This window comes from Asterias amurensis, chromosome 12 (genome assembly GCF_032118995.1).
Source record: "Asterias amurensis chromosome 12, ASM3211899v1".
Taxonomy (NCBI): domain Eukaryota; kingdom Metazoa; phylum Echinodermata; class Asteroidea; order Forcipulatida; family Asteriidae; genus Asterias; species Asterias amurensis.
The window spans coordinates 14,098,234-14,112,242 of record NC_092659.1 but is presented as its reverse complement, the minus strand read 5'-3'; the positions used below and the strand labels follow the sequence as shown (position 1 = coordinate 14,112,242).

General features: G+C 37.5%; 2 protein-coding genes across 8 annotated transcripts in view; one reads left to right on the top strand and one right to left on the bottom strand.

The window, feature by feature from the left end:
• Positions 1 to 141: 141 nt before the first annotated feature.
• On the bottom strand, positions 142 to 7,379 carry LOC139944935 (dynein light chain Tctex-type protein 2B-like). The gene is made up of 5 exons (XM_071942122.1): positions 7,191 to 7,379; positions 5,938 to 6,071; positions 4,474 to 4,543; positions 2,968 to 3,031; positions 142 to 2,141 (listed from the first exon to the last, which is right to left on the bottom strand). The coding sequence occupies exons 1-5, from the start codon at positions 7,283 to 7,285 to the stop codon at positions 2,094 to 2,096; spliced, it is 411 nt and encodes a 136-aa protein (XP_071798223.1). The 5' UTR covers positions 7,286 to 7,379; the 3' UTR covers positions 142 to 2,093.
• Positions 7,380 to 7,679: 300 nt separating this feature from the next.
• Positions 7,680 to 14,009, top strand: part of LOC139944860 (guanine nucleotide exchange factor DBS-like) — a 120,011-nt gene continuing 113,681 nt past the window's right edge. For 6 of the 7 annotated variants that reach the window (XM_071941996.1, XM_071941995.1, XM_071941993.1 and 3 more), the window contains exon 1: positions 7,680 to 7,779. Coding sequence is in view for 1 of the 7 variants with exons in the window: in XM_071941998.1 (XP_071798099.1) it covers positions 7,773 to 7,779 (7 nt within the window). In the remaining 6 variants the exon portion in view is untranslated. The remainder of the gene's footprint in view (positions 7,780 to 14,009) is intronic. The other variant, XM_071941998.1, reaches the window with a different exon arrangement.

Genomic DNA, 14,009 nt, shown 5'->3' with positions numbered 1-14,009 from the left:
ACTGCCGATTCTTTAAAAGGAATTTCTGAAAGGATTCATCTTAAATTGTTTGGAATTCAACATCTGCTGGTTGGAGGGGAGTGTACACGATTGCTTACCAGTGTGCTTTTCCAAGCAAATAACGTTTGAGATACACTTAACTCCGATAATCAGTTTGAAGATTTTAATATTTATCAAAGAATAAACAAAGAAACTTAACAAAGAGTCTTAAAAATGCTAACATACCAATGTATTATAACTCATTACAGACAATTGACTTCTGTATACCATAAAATGTATACAACTGAGCGCCTTGAGTACCTTATTGGTTGATACGTGCGCTATGTAAGACTTTGCTATTGTTATTATTACCCATACGGCTGGGCATTGACAATTTTGTAAGGTTTTTTATTGGTTTTGACTCTATTGTTATTAGTATTAAAAATAATCTGGCACCTCCGAAAAAAAAAAATTGACAAAATAATGTTTATTCGAAGGTGGCAGGTGCTAGCACTAGTCAATGTTTCTTTGTTGAACCCAAAATTTTAAAAGTAATCTAAAAAAGAAATTTGTTTTTATTATCAAAAGTTAACACAATTCCATTGGTCTGGTTAGGATAAATGACCTTTTACTTTGACCTCTTTGGTTGAAAGGAATGTAGGTAAAAATATTACGCCCGTTTCCGGGTGCCATGGGTTATTTTGATATAAGCCACTTACGGGTTCTATACGCCTCTCCTTATATTCATGCATGACATCACCATTCGGATGGGACGTAAAGCCGTTGGTCCCATGTGTTCTGTAACGCATGTAAAAGAAACCAGACGTGCACTTATCGGAAAAAAGGGGTTCGCCCTGGTGTTCCTGGCTGTGGCTGCTGTATGCACCGTAGCACCTTGTAAACCCTTATAAGGTGCTGCATATTTGGGTCTCAGAATTCGTAGCTTCAATAACCTTTCTTTCTGAAAATTTGTAAGCGCCTTCAGTACCTTGTTTGGTAGATACGTGTGCTATATAAGACTTTGGTATTATTATTACTATTATTCTAATCAAAAATGAGGCCATCAGCGCAGCCACTGCAGCTAGGAACAAGTGGCTGGTACTGGTGTGACGTGCGCTGATAGCTGATTTGGGTTACAATGCTGTTGTCATGCATGAATATTAAGAGAAGTGTATGGTCTCTAAAGCGCTAAACCATCATAGACAAGTAAATATGAGACAACAAATATTTTAGCATGTACAACGAATTTATGCAATTCTCCCGAAAACATTGCCCTGTGACGAGTAAATTATATTACATACATTTTCTTTCACAGTGAGTAGGGATTCATTTCATGGCCAAAAACATGACCTACAAAAGGTATCAAAACCTTTTAAATAAGACAACTTATTTCATGTCCATCTTTAATATATGTCAAGTAATAAACAGCAAGGGAAACTAACTGGCTATGTTTGTAAATCTATGTCCATACAGTATTGTGATTTGGTGCCCCACTACGCCCCCCCCCCCAAAAAAAAAAAAAAAAAAATCTAGAGATTGTACAACTAAATAAAACAAAACCAGGTATACAAAATGTACATGCCAAAGGTGGTAATGGACTCACGTTTCGACCTTAGAAGAGTCTTTCTTTAGAGGTTAAAATGAAAATGACTCTGCTGGGGTCGAAACATTTGTGACAATAAACTGTTATTTTTGCAGTATTTATACAACAGCTACACATATTCGGGCCTGATGTTCCAAGAAGGTCAAAGAGGCAATGGTCCCGATGCCCAGGTCTTGGCCTTGGTACCCCTTAAAAGGTTAAAATGAATGTGCCCCCTTGGCAAATGAAAATGGCCTTGCCCTCTCAAAGATGAAATTCCAGGCTTGCCTAGTCCATCCCTCCTCCGCCCCAAACAAAGTACATATTAACATCAGCGGATTTTTAAAATACCATTTTCATCCTCACGTGTCCAATAGAAACACCAACCAACCAGATGATCACATTTTTGATGTTTAAAATAATGAAAAACCACTTTGGTGCTTCACCGAGTCCTGAGAAAATTCCATCTTGCCGCCTCTTCCATTTATCACCCCTTGTCTACAAGTGGAACACTTCAGCTCACATCCCTCGTTTAGTAGTGGAATACCCCAAAAGCTGCAGCTACACAAAATAATGAGTCCTGCAAAGATCAAATGGGAAAAAAACCCAAACTAATGTTCATTCATTCATAATAATAGTAATAAAACGGCTTTTTAAAAAGCCTTTGGAGCGCCACGGCCCAGGGCTGTATACTTACCAGGGAACCAACAATGATTCAAGGGATGTTATTGTTGGCCCAATAATGAACGGAGGGCACTAATGTAAAGCTCATTGATACCGTTATTGTAAAATGCGCTATACAAGATTTTGCTCTTATTATTAAGGGAATCAATGTGTGGTGAAGAGGTTTTCAACAAGTGGTTTAATCCCAACGAGGCCTGGTTCTTGATAATTTTACCAAGACGAAGTCGAGGTAAATTATCAAGAACCAGGCCTTGGGGGGTTTAAACCACTAGTTGAAAACCGATTCAACACACTTTGATTCCCATTCATAAATACCTTTTCGGTCAAAAACATCAAAACTTTTTGGTCAAAAAGTAAAATAAATGCAAAAATTATAATTGTTCAATGATTTCGTTCAACACAATACCCCTCCAGCTGTGAAATGGTAAAGCCCTCCGCCGCCCTCGGGTAAACAACTCCTTATAAGGGAATGCTGTGCGCGTCGCGCATATCGCGTGATGTGGCACAACTGTTTCAGCCATTGCTCTCGACCAATAGGAATAAAGAAACTGTCTAAAGAAACAGGTGCAAGCTCGCGTGTCACGCCCATGTTTCAACACTTTTGACTGGTCATAAACAAAGGTTTATACACACCCACGTGACGCGCTCTCCACAGATAGGAATAGCGAAACTGTCTGAGGTATTTATGAGTATACGTATAATTATTTTTTTCCCTGACTTACATTCATAAAGATATCTTGAGCATAGTTGTCCGTGTCGGAATCCCAGAAACATCTGCATCCCATCCTGTGAATAAAACAAAAAAGGTTTCAGATCATAAAATCTTTTAAAGCCATTGGACACTTCCGGTAAACAGTATTGTCCAAAGGCCCACACTTCGTGTATCACAACTTATATATGAAATAACAAACCTGTGCAAATTTATGCTCAATCGGTCATCGTAGTCGAGAGAAAATAACGGGAAAACCCACCCTTGTTTCCGCATGTTCGCCGTGTCATGACATGTGTTTAAACAAATCCGTAATTCTCGCTATCGAGAATTGATAACTGTTTTAATGTTTTCTCAAAAAGTAAAGCATTTCATGGAATAATATTTTAAGAGAAGTCTTTCACCATTACCTTCTGTAAACCCTGTAAGTTATTTGTAAATCTGTGAACTTTTTTGTTGTTTTCTGTTCCGAAAGTGTATAATGGCTTTAAAGGAACGTTACAGAATTGGTGAGAAACAAAAATCGTGAAGATCACAGATTTACATAAAACTTATCGGTCTAATGATGATGGTTGAAAACATCCCTTTAAATATTTCTGTCTGAAATGTCATACTTGATGAGAAATAAATAATCGTGTTTCGCGTTTTGAATTTATCGAACAGCCCTGAGCAAGTTTGCACAATGGCCATTGGTTTACTTGTGATTGGTTAGTGACAAACGCAGGGCATGTGCACTGAAATTAAAGTGTGAGCAACTCTAGTCATGTTAAATTAAGCCGGCCATAAAATAATGTCAGATCTACGTGTGTCAGTTTTTTTCCCTGATAACCGGCTCTGCACTGTGGAATGCACTTCTACACAGTGGGCTCCTACCCTTTCAACCACTTTGGGAGTGAATTCCTTTCTGTACTTTTTACAGCTGTCCGCCGTTTTGGGATAAAAAGTATAAAAAGGAATTACTTTCCCATTGGTTGATCTGGTTATAGCAATATACAGGAATGTCACATGTTATTTGATACAGCTGCCACAGGCATGCAGCTCAGTTTGACAAAAAAAGAGGAAAAATGTACAGCACAGCAAGACTTCTTTCTAAATCGGAGGCGATATTTAAAGGGTATCTAGGTACTTTTTGTAGGACAAAAAACACCATGTCCACATATTTACTTACACAGTGTGAAGATAATGATAGTAGAAAGCTTCCCTGAAAATGTTACTTGCTGAGCTGTTGTAATGTTTGAGAAATAAGTAAAACAATGTCATGAAAATAACTTTCGTCTCAGTGATCATGAGACAAAAATTATTTTAGCATGTAAAAACGTACTTTCATGACATTGTTTTACTCATTTCTCAAAAAATACAGCACCTCAGCAACTAATATTTTAAGGTATGCTTTCTACTATCATTATCTTCAACCGGTGTAAGTTTAATGTAAATCTGTAGACAGTGTGTTTTGTGTTTCAAAAAGTACCCAAATCCTTTAAAAGCTCAATTTGAATCTGATTGATCGTTTTATACTCACTTGACTCCTTCACCTCTCTGCTCGCCTATGACCACCTGAACGATGTACTTATATCTATCCAGTCCAAGAGCTGAAGAAAGAAAATCCAAATCAAAGAGAGTTTGTCAATCTATTTGCTACCTTTAACTCGGCGTTTCTAACAACGCTGGAGTGGGGTTTAAAGGCAGTGGAAACTATTGGTAGTTACTCAAAATAATTATCAGCATAAAACCTCATTTGGCAACGAGTAATGGGGAGAGGTTAATAGTATAAAACATTGTGAGAAACGGCTCCCTCTGAAGTGACGTAGTTTTCGACAACGAATTAATTTTCCACGAATTTGATTTCGAGACCTCAGATTTAGAATTTGAGGTCTCGAAATCAACTATCTAAAAGCACACAACTTCGTGTGACAAGGATGTTCTTTTCTTTCATAGTTATCTTGCAACTTCGACCACCAATTGAGCTAGAAATTTCACAGGTTTATTATTTTATGCATATGTTGAGATACACCAAGTGAGAAGACTGGTCTTTGGCAATTACCAATAGTGTCCACTGCCTTTAAGAACCATTAAGCCATTTTGAGTCATCACAAATCTCCATCCAATTAAACCATTCCAAGTACCTCTAGCCATCCGACTAGCTGGTGGTCTTGTGGTAAGACATCTGCTCTAGCAATGCAAAGGTCGTGGGTTCGAATCCCAGGGATTTGCCTGTGGATTTGTTTCCACAAAACTCGGGGAAAGTACAGTGCTAAAAGGTAGGTACATTTTGTAGGACACAAAACACAATGTCCACAGATTTACATCAAGATATTGATGGTAGAAAGCTTCTCTTAAAATATTACTTGCTGATGAGGTGCTGTAGTTTTTGAGGAATAGTAAAACAAGTCACAAAAATAAAAAAAAAATTTTCGTCTCAGGAAAATGTATTTCCGTGACATTTTTTACTTGATGCTCAAAAACTAAAGCACCTCAGCAAGTAATATTTTAAGGTATAACCACTTTCTAATATCATTATCTTCAAACCGTGTAAGTTGAATGTAACTCTGTGGACGTTGTGTTTTGTAACATAAAAAGTACACAAATCCTTTTTCACATTAGTGTAAGGGTAAAAACAAACAAATTATATATTCATCCCGATGCAAAGTTAATAAACATCATTTTGAACTGATTGACGGTAGACAAACATTTGAATGTGAATTTAAATGTAGCAACATCTGTTGGGCGGTTTCAAATCATCACTAATTGCTACCATTTTTTCTAGGTAGTCATGGACTGACAAATGTAACCAGGTTGCTGGAATGATATTTCATGCTAAGTCCCCCCACAAATCAATATTTTCTCGAAAAATACAGTAATTTCCCTTTCAATAAGTCATGGCTTCTCACAGGAAAATTTGTTTTTGTTGACTTGTTTATGGCTTGATTTAGTTCTGATTCACTTTTAACGTCAAAACCTGAATCAAATGAACTCTTTGGAGTACCTTTCAGTTTCTCTTTGATCTCGGAGCTGATTTCTTTACACCAAGCGGTTGTCTCTTCAGCATCATACTGCTTCTCTGCCAACATTTCATTCAATACCACATGAATTGCCTCCTTGGCAGTTGCTGGGCGATATCTAAAATTTAAAAATAAACCTCTGATTTAAAAAAGTCACTTTTGTCTGCACTTATTAAAGAAAAACATTTTAAATCTTTTTCTTATTAGTCCAAAACAAGGAAATTTGTGTATTACATAGGGCCTACAACAAGATGAAGAGTTAAAATATAAATATGTATAAAAAAAAATTAAAGATGATGACACACAAGTTTAATTTTCCTCACTTGTTTTAACAGAAAAAGTAATAGAATTTGGTAAAATAGGATACAACTTCTTGAGGTCAAAATGAGTTGAAGAATAGTGGTAGGATTTGGCACCTTTTCCCAAAACAGCGAAAGTGAAGTAGCAATATCACATACTATCTTTTTATGTAAACTTTTTTTGTATAAATTGTAATTTTTACTGTCATTTGGCCATTCATTGGCCACGAGTGTAAAAGCAATAAACCAGACTATCTATCTTTCTATCTAATGACATGGGATGATGGTGGAGCATGCCTGTTCATTTTTGAATGGAAAGGGGAAGGAACCAAGGCAATGACCAGGGAGCATCAGGGAATCACCTTCCTAGCTCCATGAAATATAAGGACTCGTGAGGTATACATCACCTACTACTAAAAGAGATACTGCAATACGGCTAGATCTTACAGTTTCATTTAGTATTTTTTAGTAACTTAACATCAAAAATCACATAAACCGGGTATCATTAATTCAAGCAACGAACAACTGGTCCCTGCTCTATCATGTCTATATGAGACTATCCTATGCTATGTTGTGGAACAAGCAACAACAAAACAAAAACCAAAAATAATATTCTTTATCCCCGATGCAAATTTAACACCTATTATATCGTTGCGGTAACCGCTGCCAAAACATAGGATTCGAACTGCCTCTAGCTGCCGGGCAACCTCGGTAGTCGTAGTTGGTAAGACACTGCTCTAGAATTGCAAGGGTCGTGGGTTCGAATCCCACCCGAGTAAAAATATCACAGGCTGTGATATTTTTTCACAATACTCGTGAAAGTACTGAGTATACAGTGCTAACACAACGGTGTATGGGTAAAAACCAAAATTAACAACAAAACAACATATTAATTCAATCAATCATCGCTCAATTTTTCGTAAGACGTAAGCACTTACTTATGCATAAAATTCGGCCTAATTGTGTAGGTGTTTTCGGGCACAGGCTCCACGGGCTTGTCCTCTGAGACACCCTTCTCCACTACGTCTGCCATTACGTTTTTGTCGATGTAAAAATAACCTTAAATCCGAATTTTCTTACTCCATAGTTTCTGTGTCATCGCCACTCATTCACTTTGACACTTTGCATGACATCCAAATAAACAACATGGCGGCTTCACTTGACGACACAGAAACTATTTGATGAAAAGTTAAAAGATTCTAGAAAATTAAAAAAAAAATACAAGTAACAAATATGTTATGGATCTGTCGTTTCATTTTCAAAATGAAGTTTTTAAGTTGTTATAAATATTTCCATAAAAATATTTTTGGAAAGATATTCAGACGATACCCAATAAAAAATAAAAAACGTAAAACAGTCGTCGATAATGGGAAAGAGCTAACGACTAAAGAGGGCGCCAAACTGAACTATGCTGCAAGGAAAATTGTAAAAGTCTGAAAAAGCTCAGTTGACGCAGATTAACACCCCGACAGTATGAGGAAAAACACAATTATTGGATGAAATAAACTGAAGAATTACAAATGTCTGGTAAGTCTGATACTTCGTGGTTTATGGGTGCTAAAAAATTACAATAGTGGTGATGTCAGTGTCTTGATTTGTGTAAAGTTGTTTTATTTTTGGGACGTGTGTTCAGTGCAGTAGGCTAGTCGGTTATCATCAGTTGCAAACATTACAATTTTTAACTCCATAATAAACAACCTTCAACCACTGTCCTTCCTCTATGCTTCAACAACCAGAGCGAGCACAGCATGCAGATCTAGCAGCGTAGTGGGCGAGCACCAGCACTATTGACATGCTTAGGACAGATAGACAGGTGTTTGGTTCAAATGTACAATAGTGCAAGGTTAATTATTATGATTGTAATTAAAAATTATTTAGGCCATGATTTATTACTCAACCCCAGGCCATACATACATGATATAAAATTAAAAAAGGGCCCATGAATGATGGGTCCATTTCTCTCAACCATGTCAACTCAACCCCATTTATTATTATTATTATTATTATTATTATTATTATTATTTTTTTTTGGGGGGGGGAGGCGGGGGGGGGGGGGGGAGGCAGCTGTTATGAATGGCCATCATGGAATTGGGCAGGTACACTCATCTGCTCATTGATTTTGTCATTTCATGGTTGAATGCTTTCTCTGCATTTATTAAAGCTTTAAAAAAAAAGGCAGGAAAAGTTTCCGTATGGCGCCACCACTTTTTCATTCGATATGAAATAATTAGTATCTAATTTACCTCAATGAGATATCCCTTGTTGTAAAAATGAGTGAAAAAATGGTGGCGCAATACGGAAAGTTATCCAAAGGCAGATGACTGGCAAACTTCCCACAACTGTGCTGTGTCCCACACTGCGCTATTTCTCTCTGTTATTTTGTTTGTCAAAAAGGTAAATGGTGAATGTATTTTTTGAAAGCCTGCAAAAAATGCTGAAGTCATAAAATAAACTTAGCCTACCACTCCATCCAGCCTGAGCCAGATACACCACAGTTAAAAAAAAAAAAAAATGTAGGGGGGGGGGGGGGTTAGAAATAAAGTCCAACTTTCATCAAACATGTGAATCGCACAACGATCTTAAACAATTTTTTCTGGCAATATTTTTTTTTTGCTCATTGTTTAAGGGAAAAAATGCAGTATCTGAATGGCTCTTTTTCACCCATTTTGACCAATCACAAGTGGTCTAATGGTCAAATAGTGGCAATCAGATCCTTCACATTTTAAGCACAAAATAATGTCACAAAGCATTGCCAGTATTGCCCACCATCCAGCTAGGAAAGTATCACTGACAGGATGGATGTACAGCTGGCCCAATTTCATGGCTCTGCTTACCGCAGAATTCTGTGCAATTGCAGACCTCAATGTTTCTGTGCTACAGTACTCATGTACTAAACTTGTACGTAATGAAGTAATTGTGAACGTGTATTGACATGGGTCACAAGTAAAAGTTCCTTGGTAGCCTTTGAAATTGACCGTGTTTACTAAGCATTGATCTAGGTATGCAACTTTTCAGCTGCTTAGCTGATTACCTATGCTGTTTATTTATTTTCAAAATGTTATTTTGTAACATATATTTGTCTTTGATCCTAATTTTTCGAAGCAGTTTTTGTTTGCTTTAGATCTCAAGGCAGCCTCAATGAGATTATGAAAATATGGCTCCTGGTGACATTATGATAAAAAATCAATCAAGGTTTCCTAGCATGCTAGGTTCTGGGTATTATCAGGCATGCAACTCTTCCGCGTTTTCTGCGGAATTCCGCGTTTTTTTTTCTTTTTTTTTACGTGAAAAAAAAAAACAACTACTACAATCATGTAAAATAAGCCTAGTACATGCTAAAGATGCACCTAAGAGCATAATAAACCTCAACATTTTCTAGGGTACCGTTGTGGGTATCATGTCCTGTGGCAGTTCGGCTGCCTCGCTCCGCACTTGGGTTGTGCCTTTGAAAATGTTCCCTTTTTTTTTTCAACAGGCAGTTGCATGCCTGATTATGCTGGAAAGTATAAAAAGTTAGCCTCGCTCGGACTTTATAAGCCATCTTCTTCTTCCTTTACAAGTGCTGCTTCATAATTGAAGATTACCGCACTACGGCTGGGCGCACGTGTGAAACCATGAACCGCAACTTCAATCAAGTGCAATATACATGGTGCAAGTAAAAACTGGCCTTGTTGATTGTGTCCCTGATATATATGGAGCAATAAAGGACAGTTTATACAAACAGGGTGTGTTGGCTTAGGTGGGGTTCCCAGATTTGCTGAAAATTATTGCTCAATCTGCATTGTATAGTACACATATTCTTGCCTATTCTCCCTACTGCCCAATTACTCTTGTACAATTGTGCATTGTGTCTTGACTCCTTGAGGTATCATGTGTATTAAATCATATGGGATGATTGGAAGGAGAGATTTAAAGCAGCTTAAAATCACAGTGTCCTTGATCTGTAATTGCTTGAATTACTTCCAACTGACTAATAGGTGTGTAACCTTGTGACGTTATCCCATACCTCACCTTTATACAGTTTGTCAACATCTCTGAAATCTTCCTGTTTGTACTATAAAAGTTGGCAGGATTTTCTTTAGGCCCTTCAGAACCACCATCTTATTTATCCTTCAGCCAAGGTTCCTCATTCTATACACCACATGAGCCAGTTACAGATAACATGGATAAGATGGGACCATGTGGAGCATCCAGGGGTGTAGAGACAAAGGTTTTTTTGAAGCAGTGCAGACACAACACGGGGCTACATGAAGAGGTTCTGCAAGATCAGTAACAGCTACCCCCTTCAAGGTCTTTTCGGTCATTTCTGAATATAGCAGCACCCTGCAAAGGCTGGATCACCACATTAGCATGCATAGTGAAGCATCTAGGCTGCCTCTATACCAGCACCCTTGTAACAACCACAGACTACCAAACTCACAAAAGAAGCAAAGGGGCACCGAATTCAAACGCTGGTGTTTCTAATCAGCAGAGTGTGGGTTCGAATCCCCAGCTGTGACACTTGTGTCCTTAAAAGCAAGACACTTAACCATTGCTTCGTCCTTTGGATGAGACGTAAAGGCCTAAATAAAAAATAACGATAAATAAAAAGGCCCTCATCCTCCTCCATTGGTTTGCTCACTTTATAATGCTTTGATCTTGTCGAAAAGGCCGGAGGCGCTTAAAGGAGCACGTTGCCTTGGATCGGACGAGTTGGTCAAAACAAAAGCGTTTGTAACCGTTTTTTATAAAATGCATATGGTTGGAAAGATGTTTTAAAAGTAGAATACAATGATCCACACAAGTTTGCCTCGAAATTGCGTGGTTTTCCTTCTACTGTGCGAACTAACATGGTCGGCCATTTATGGGAGTCAAAATTTTGACCCCCATAAATGGCCGACGTGTTAGTCGACGAGGTAAAAGGAAAACCACGCAATTTTGAGGCATGTTTGTGTGGATCATTGTATTCTACTTTTACAACATCTTTCTACCCATGTGCATTTTATAACAAACGGTTACAAACGCTTTTCAAAGACCAACTCGACCGATCCAAGGCAACGTGTTCCTTTAATGTTGTTGTACAAATGTCTTGCCTGGCAATTTGGTGAAAAGTATTGTGTGTGTTGCTAAGTTTTGTCAAGGTGGGCAAATTTTGTGATAGAGACTCTGCAGTTACATTGTGCTGTTCATCCACAGTCCGACCATTTAATAAGGTAGTGGACACTATTGGTAAATACTCAAAATAATTATTAGCATAAAACCTTTCTTACTGACGAGTAAAGGGGAGAGGTTGATGGTATAAAACATTGTGAAAAACGGTTCCCTCTGAAGTGCCATAGTTTCAAGAAAGAGGTAATTTTCCACGCGTTTGATTTCGAGACCTTAAGTTTAGAACTTGAGGTCTCGAAATCAACCATCTAAACGCAGAGAACTTCGTGTGACAAGGGTGTTTTTTCTTTCATTATTATCTCGCAAGTTTGATGACCGATTTAGCTCAAATTTTCACAGGTTTGTTATTTTATGCATATATATGTTGAGATGCACCAACTGTGGAGGCTAGTCTTTGACAATTACCAATAGTAGTGTCCATTGGCTTTAAAGATTTTCTAAATTGCTGCTTCATTTGAAATGTTGCCTATCAACCATACAAGATGATTGTATGATAAACCACCAGAGTAATCCAATCTGCAATGATATCATGTGTGCCAACAATGCACACAGTACATAGATAAGTATACACCACACACAGAACACAGTGCGTGTGTGTAATGAAAAAAGTTGTGTCACCATGTAGTATTGTTCAACCAATGCACTGTTAAATGTTGGTTGCACAGTTTTTGCTAGTTTATTGCTCCATGGTTGCACATGGTCAAATTCATTAAGGCCGGTTTATAGTCGGTCACGTGATGGTCGCGCAGTGGGAATCTTGCGCGCGATCCTTAGACTGAGGCCTAAAAACTGTGTCTTTTTATGATTGCGCGTCAAGATTTCCATCGCCCGACCATTGCGCGACCGACTATAAACCAGCCTTTAGATAGAAACAAAATGGTGCAAAGAGTAGAAGGGCTAATAATAACTGTAATTCTCCACTCAACAACATTTTCAGCAATGTGTAATCAATTTAAACCAGGAAGTGGTGTCTATGTTATCCCTGTATTGTTTTGATACACACCAGTTTCGAGCATAAGGATGTGTTTCTAAGCAACAGTCCACTCTTATTGTTTTAAAATTGTTTCAGGTTGATCAGTTCGCTTGAGCTATAGGCTAGTTTAAAGGAACACGTTGCCTTGGATCGGACGAGTTGGGTCTAAACAAAAGCGTTTGTAATCGTTTTTTATAAAATGCATATGGGTAGAAAGATGTTGTAAAAGTAGAATACAATGATCCACACAAGTTTGCCTCGAAATTGCGTGGTTTTCCTTCTACTGTGCGAACTAACATGGTCGGCCATTTATGGGAGTCAAAATTTTGACCCCCATAAATGGCCGACGTGTTAGTCGACAAGGTAAAAGGAAAACCACGCAATTTCGAGGCATGTTTGTGTGGATCATTGTATTCTACTTTTACAACATCTTTCTACCCATATGCATTTTATAAAAAACGATTACAAACGCTTTTCAAAGACCAACTCGACCGTTCCAAGGCAACGTGTTCCTTTAACATGTGATGCGATGCCTAATGCGATTAAGCAAAATAAGTTGTCTGTTGACTCAGGTCACATTTGAAAAGACCATTTAAAAATTAGTGCTTAGCCTAATTTATGCTGTTTAAAAAAAAACTATTTTAATACCACATTTGGTTCAAAAGTTGTGGAAGTAGAAACTTCATGTGATGCGAGATTAAACTGAGAAAGAGTTTTAGAGTCTAGTTGTTTTATTGAAAATACAATGAATGAGCGGCACGTTTTTTGTTAAATTCAATTCAATTAAATTCAAATAAACTCTTCCACACTTCCATTAAGTATGTCAGTGTGTTACAGAGTAGAGCCAAAATATAATTAAGTAATAGTAAACATTAATGTAATCAATAGAGTATGGTCCATTTTGGTAAGCTAAGCTTGTAAAAAACAGCCAGCCAGACTAAGAAACAATGCTTATTTTAACCTCTTTTTATCAGGAAGGAAGTTGCCAATATAGCATAAGATACTTTGGCATTAAAAAACTAAAAAACCAAATACAATACTTTTGAAAAATTTAACCCATGTCAGCATGTTTTGGCTTGTATTTTGTGTATCCTCCTGATATTTCTCACAAACGACTCATTTAGCACTTTTCCAAATGGTGTCATTTGGCGAACAAAGATGACACTGGGTGAACACTGCATGTATTTGCCCTAATACAGTGTACTGTCTGGCTATTTAATATCAGCCACCATACTTTTGAATCATAAATGGTTGCATAAACTTTGCCAGGCGGCATTTATTATATCATGCAGTGAGTGCACACAACCCATGCAGTTGAACGGTTTCAAATAGAGTCAATTAGCTGAAAAATGTTACCAACAGAGATTTTCTTGTGAAGCTTAAGCTTAATATTGTACAGTACACACTACAAGTCTTGCTCGTAATCTTTTTGGGCAATCTTTTTGATTGTTGGGAACACTGTGCCCGGATTTTGAACTTTAAGTCATGAAACTACAATGTCACTACGTATGACAATTTGTACGTAGTGGTGTTGTATGTTAAATGTGAACAGTTTGAAATTCCTGTTTTTTAGTGTCTAATTTTTTATATGTAGTTTTTAATTTTTTTTTTTTATTAGGGGGCCTATATATGAAAA

Coding starts and splice junctions, on each gene's coding strand:
- LOC139944935 (XM_071942122.1), bottom strand. CDS start 7,285: ATGGCAGACGTAGTGGAGAAGGGTGTCTCAGAGGACAAGCCCGTGGAG. Junction 6,072..7,190: donor AGGCCGAATTTTATGCATAA/GTAAGTGCTTAC, acceptor TTTAAATTTTAG/ATATCGCCCAGCAACTGCCA. Junction 4,544..5,937: donor GATCAAAGAGAAACTGAAAG/GTACTCCAAAGA, acceptor TTCTTTCTTCAG/CTCTTGGACTGGATAGATAT.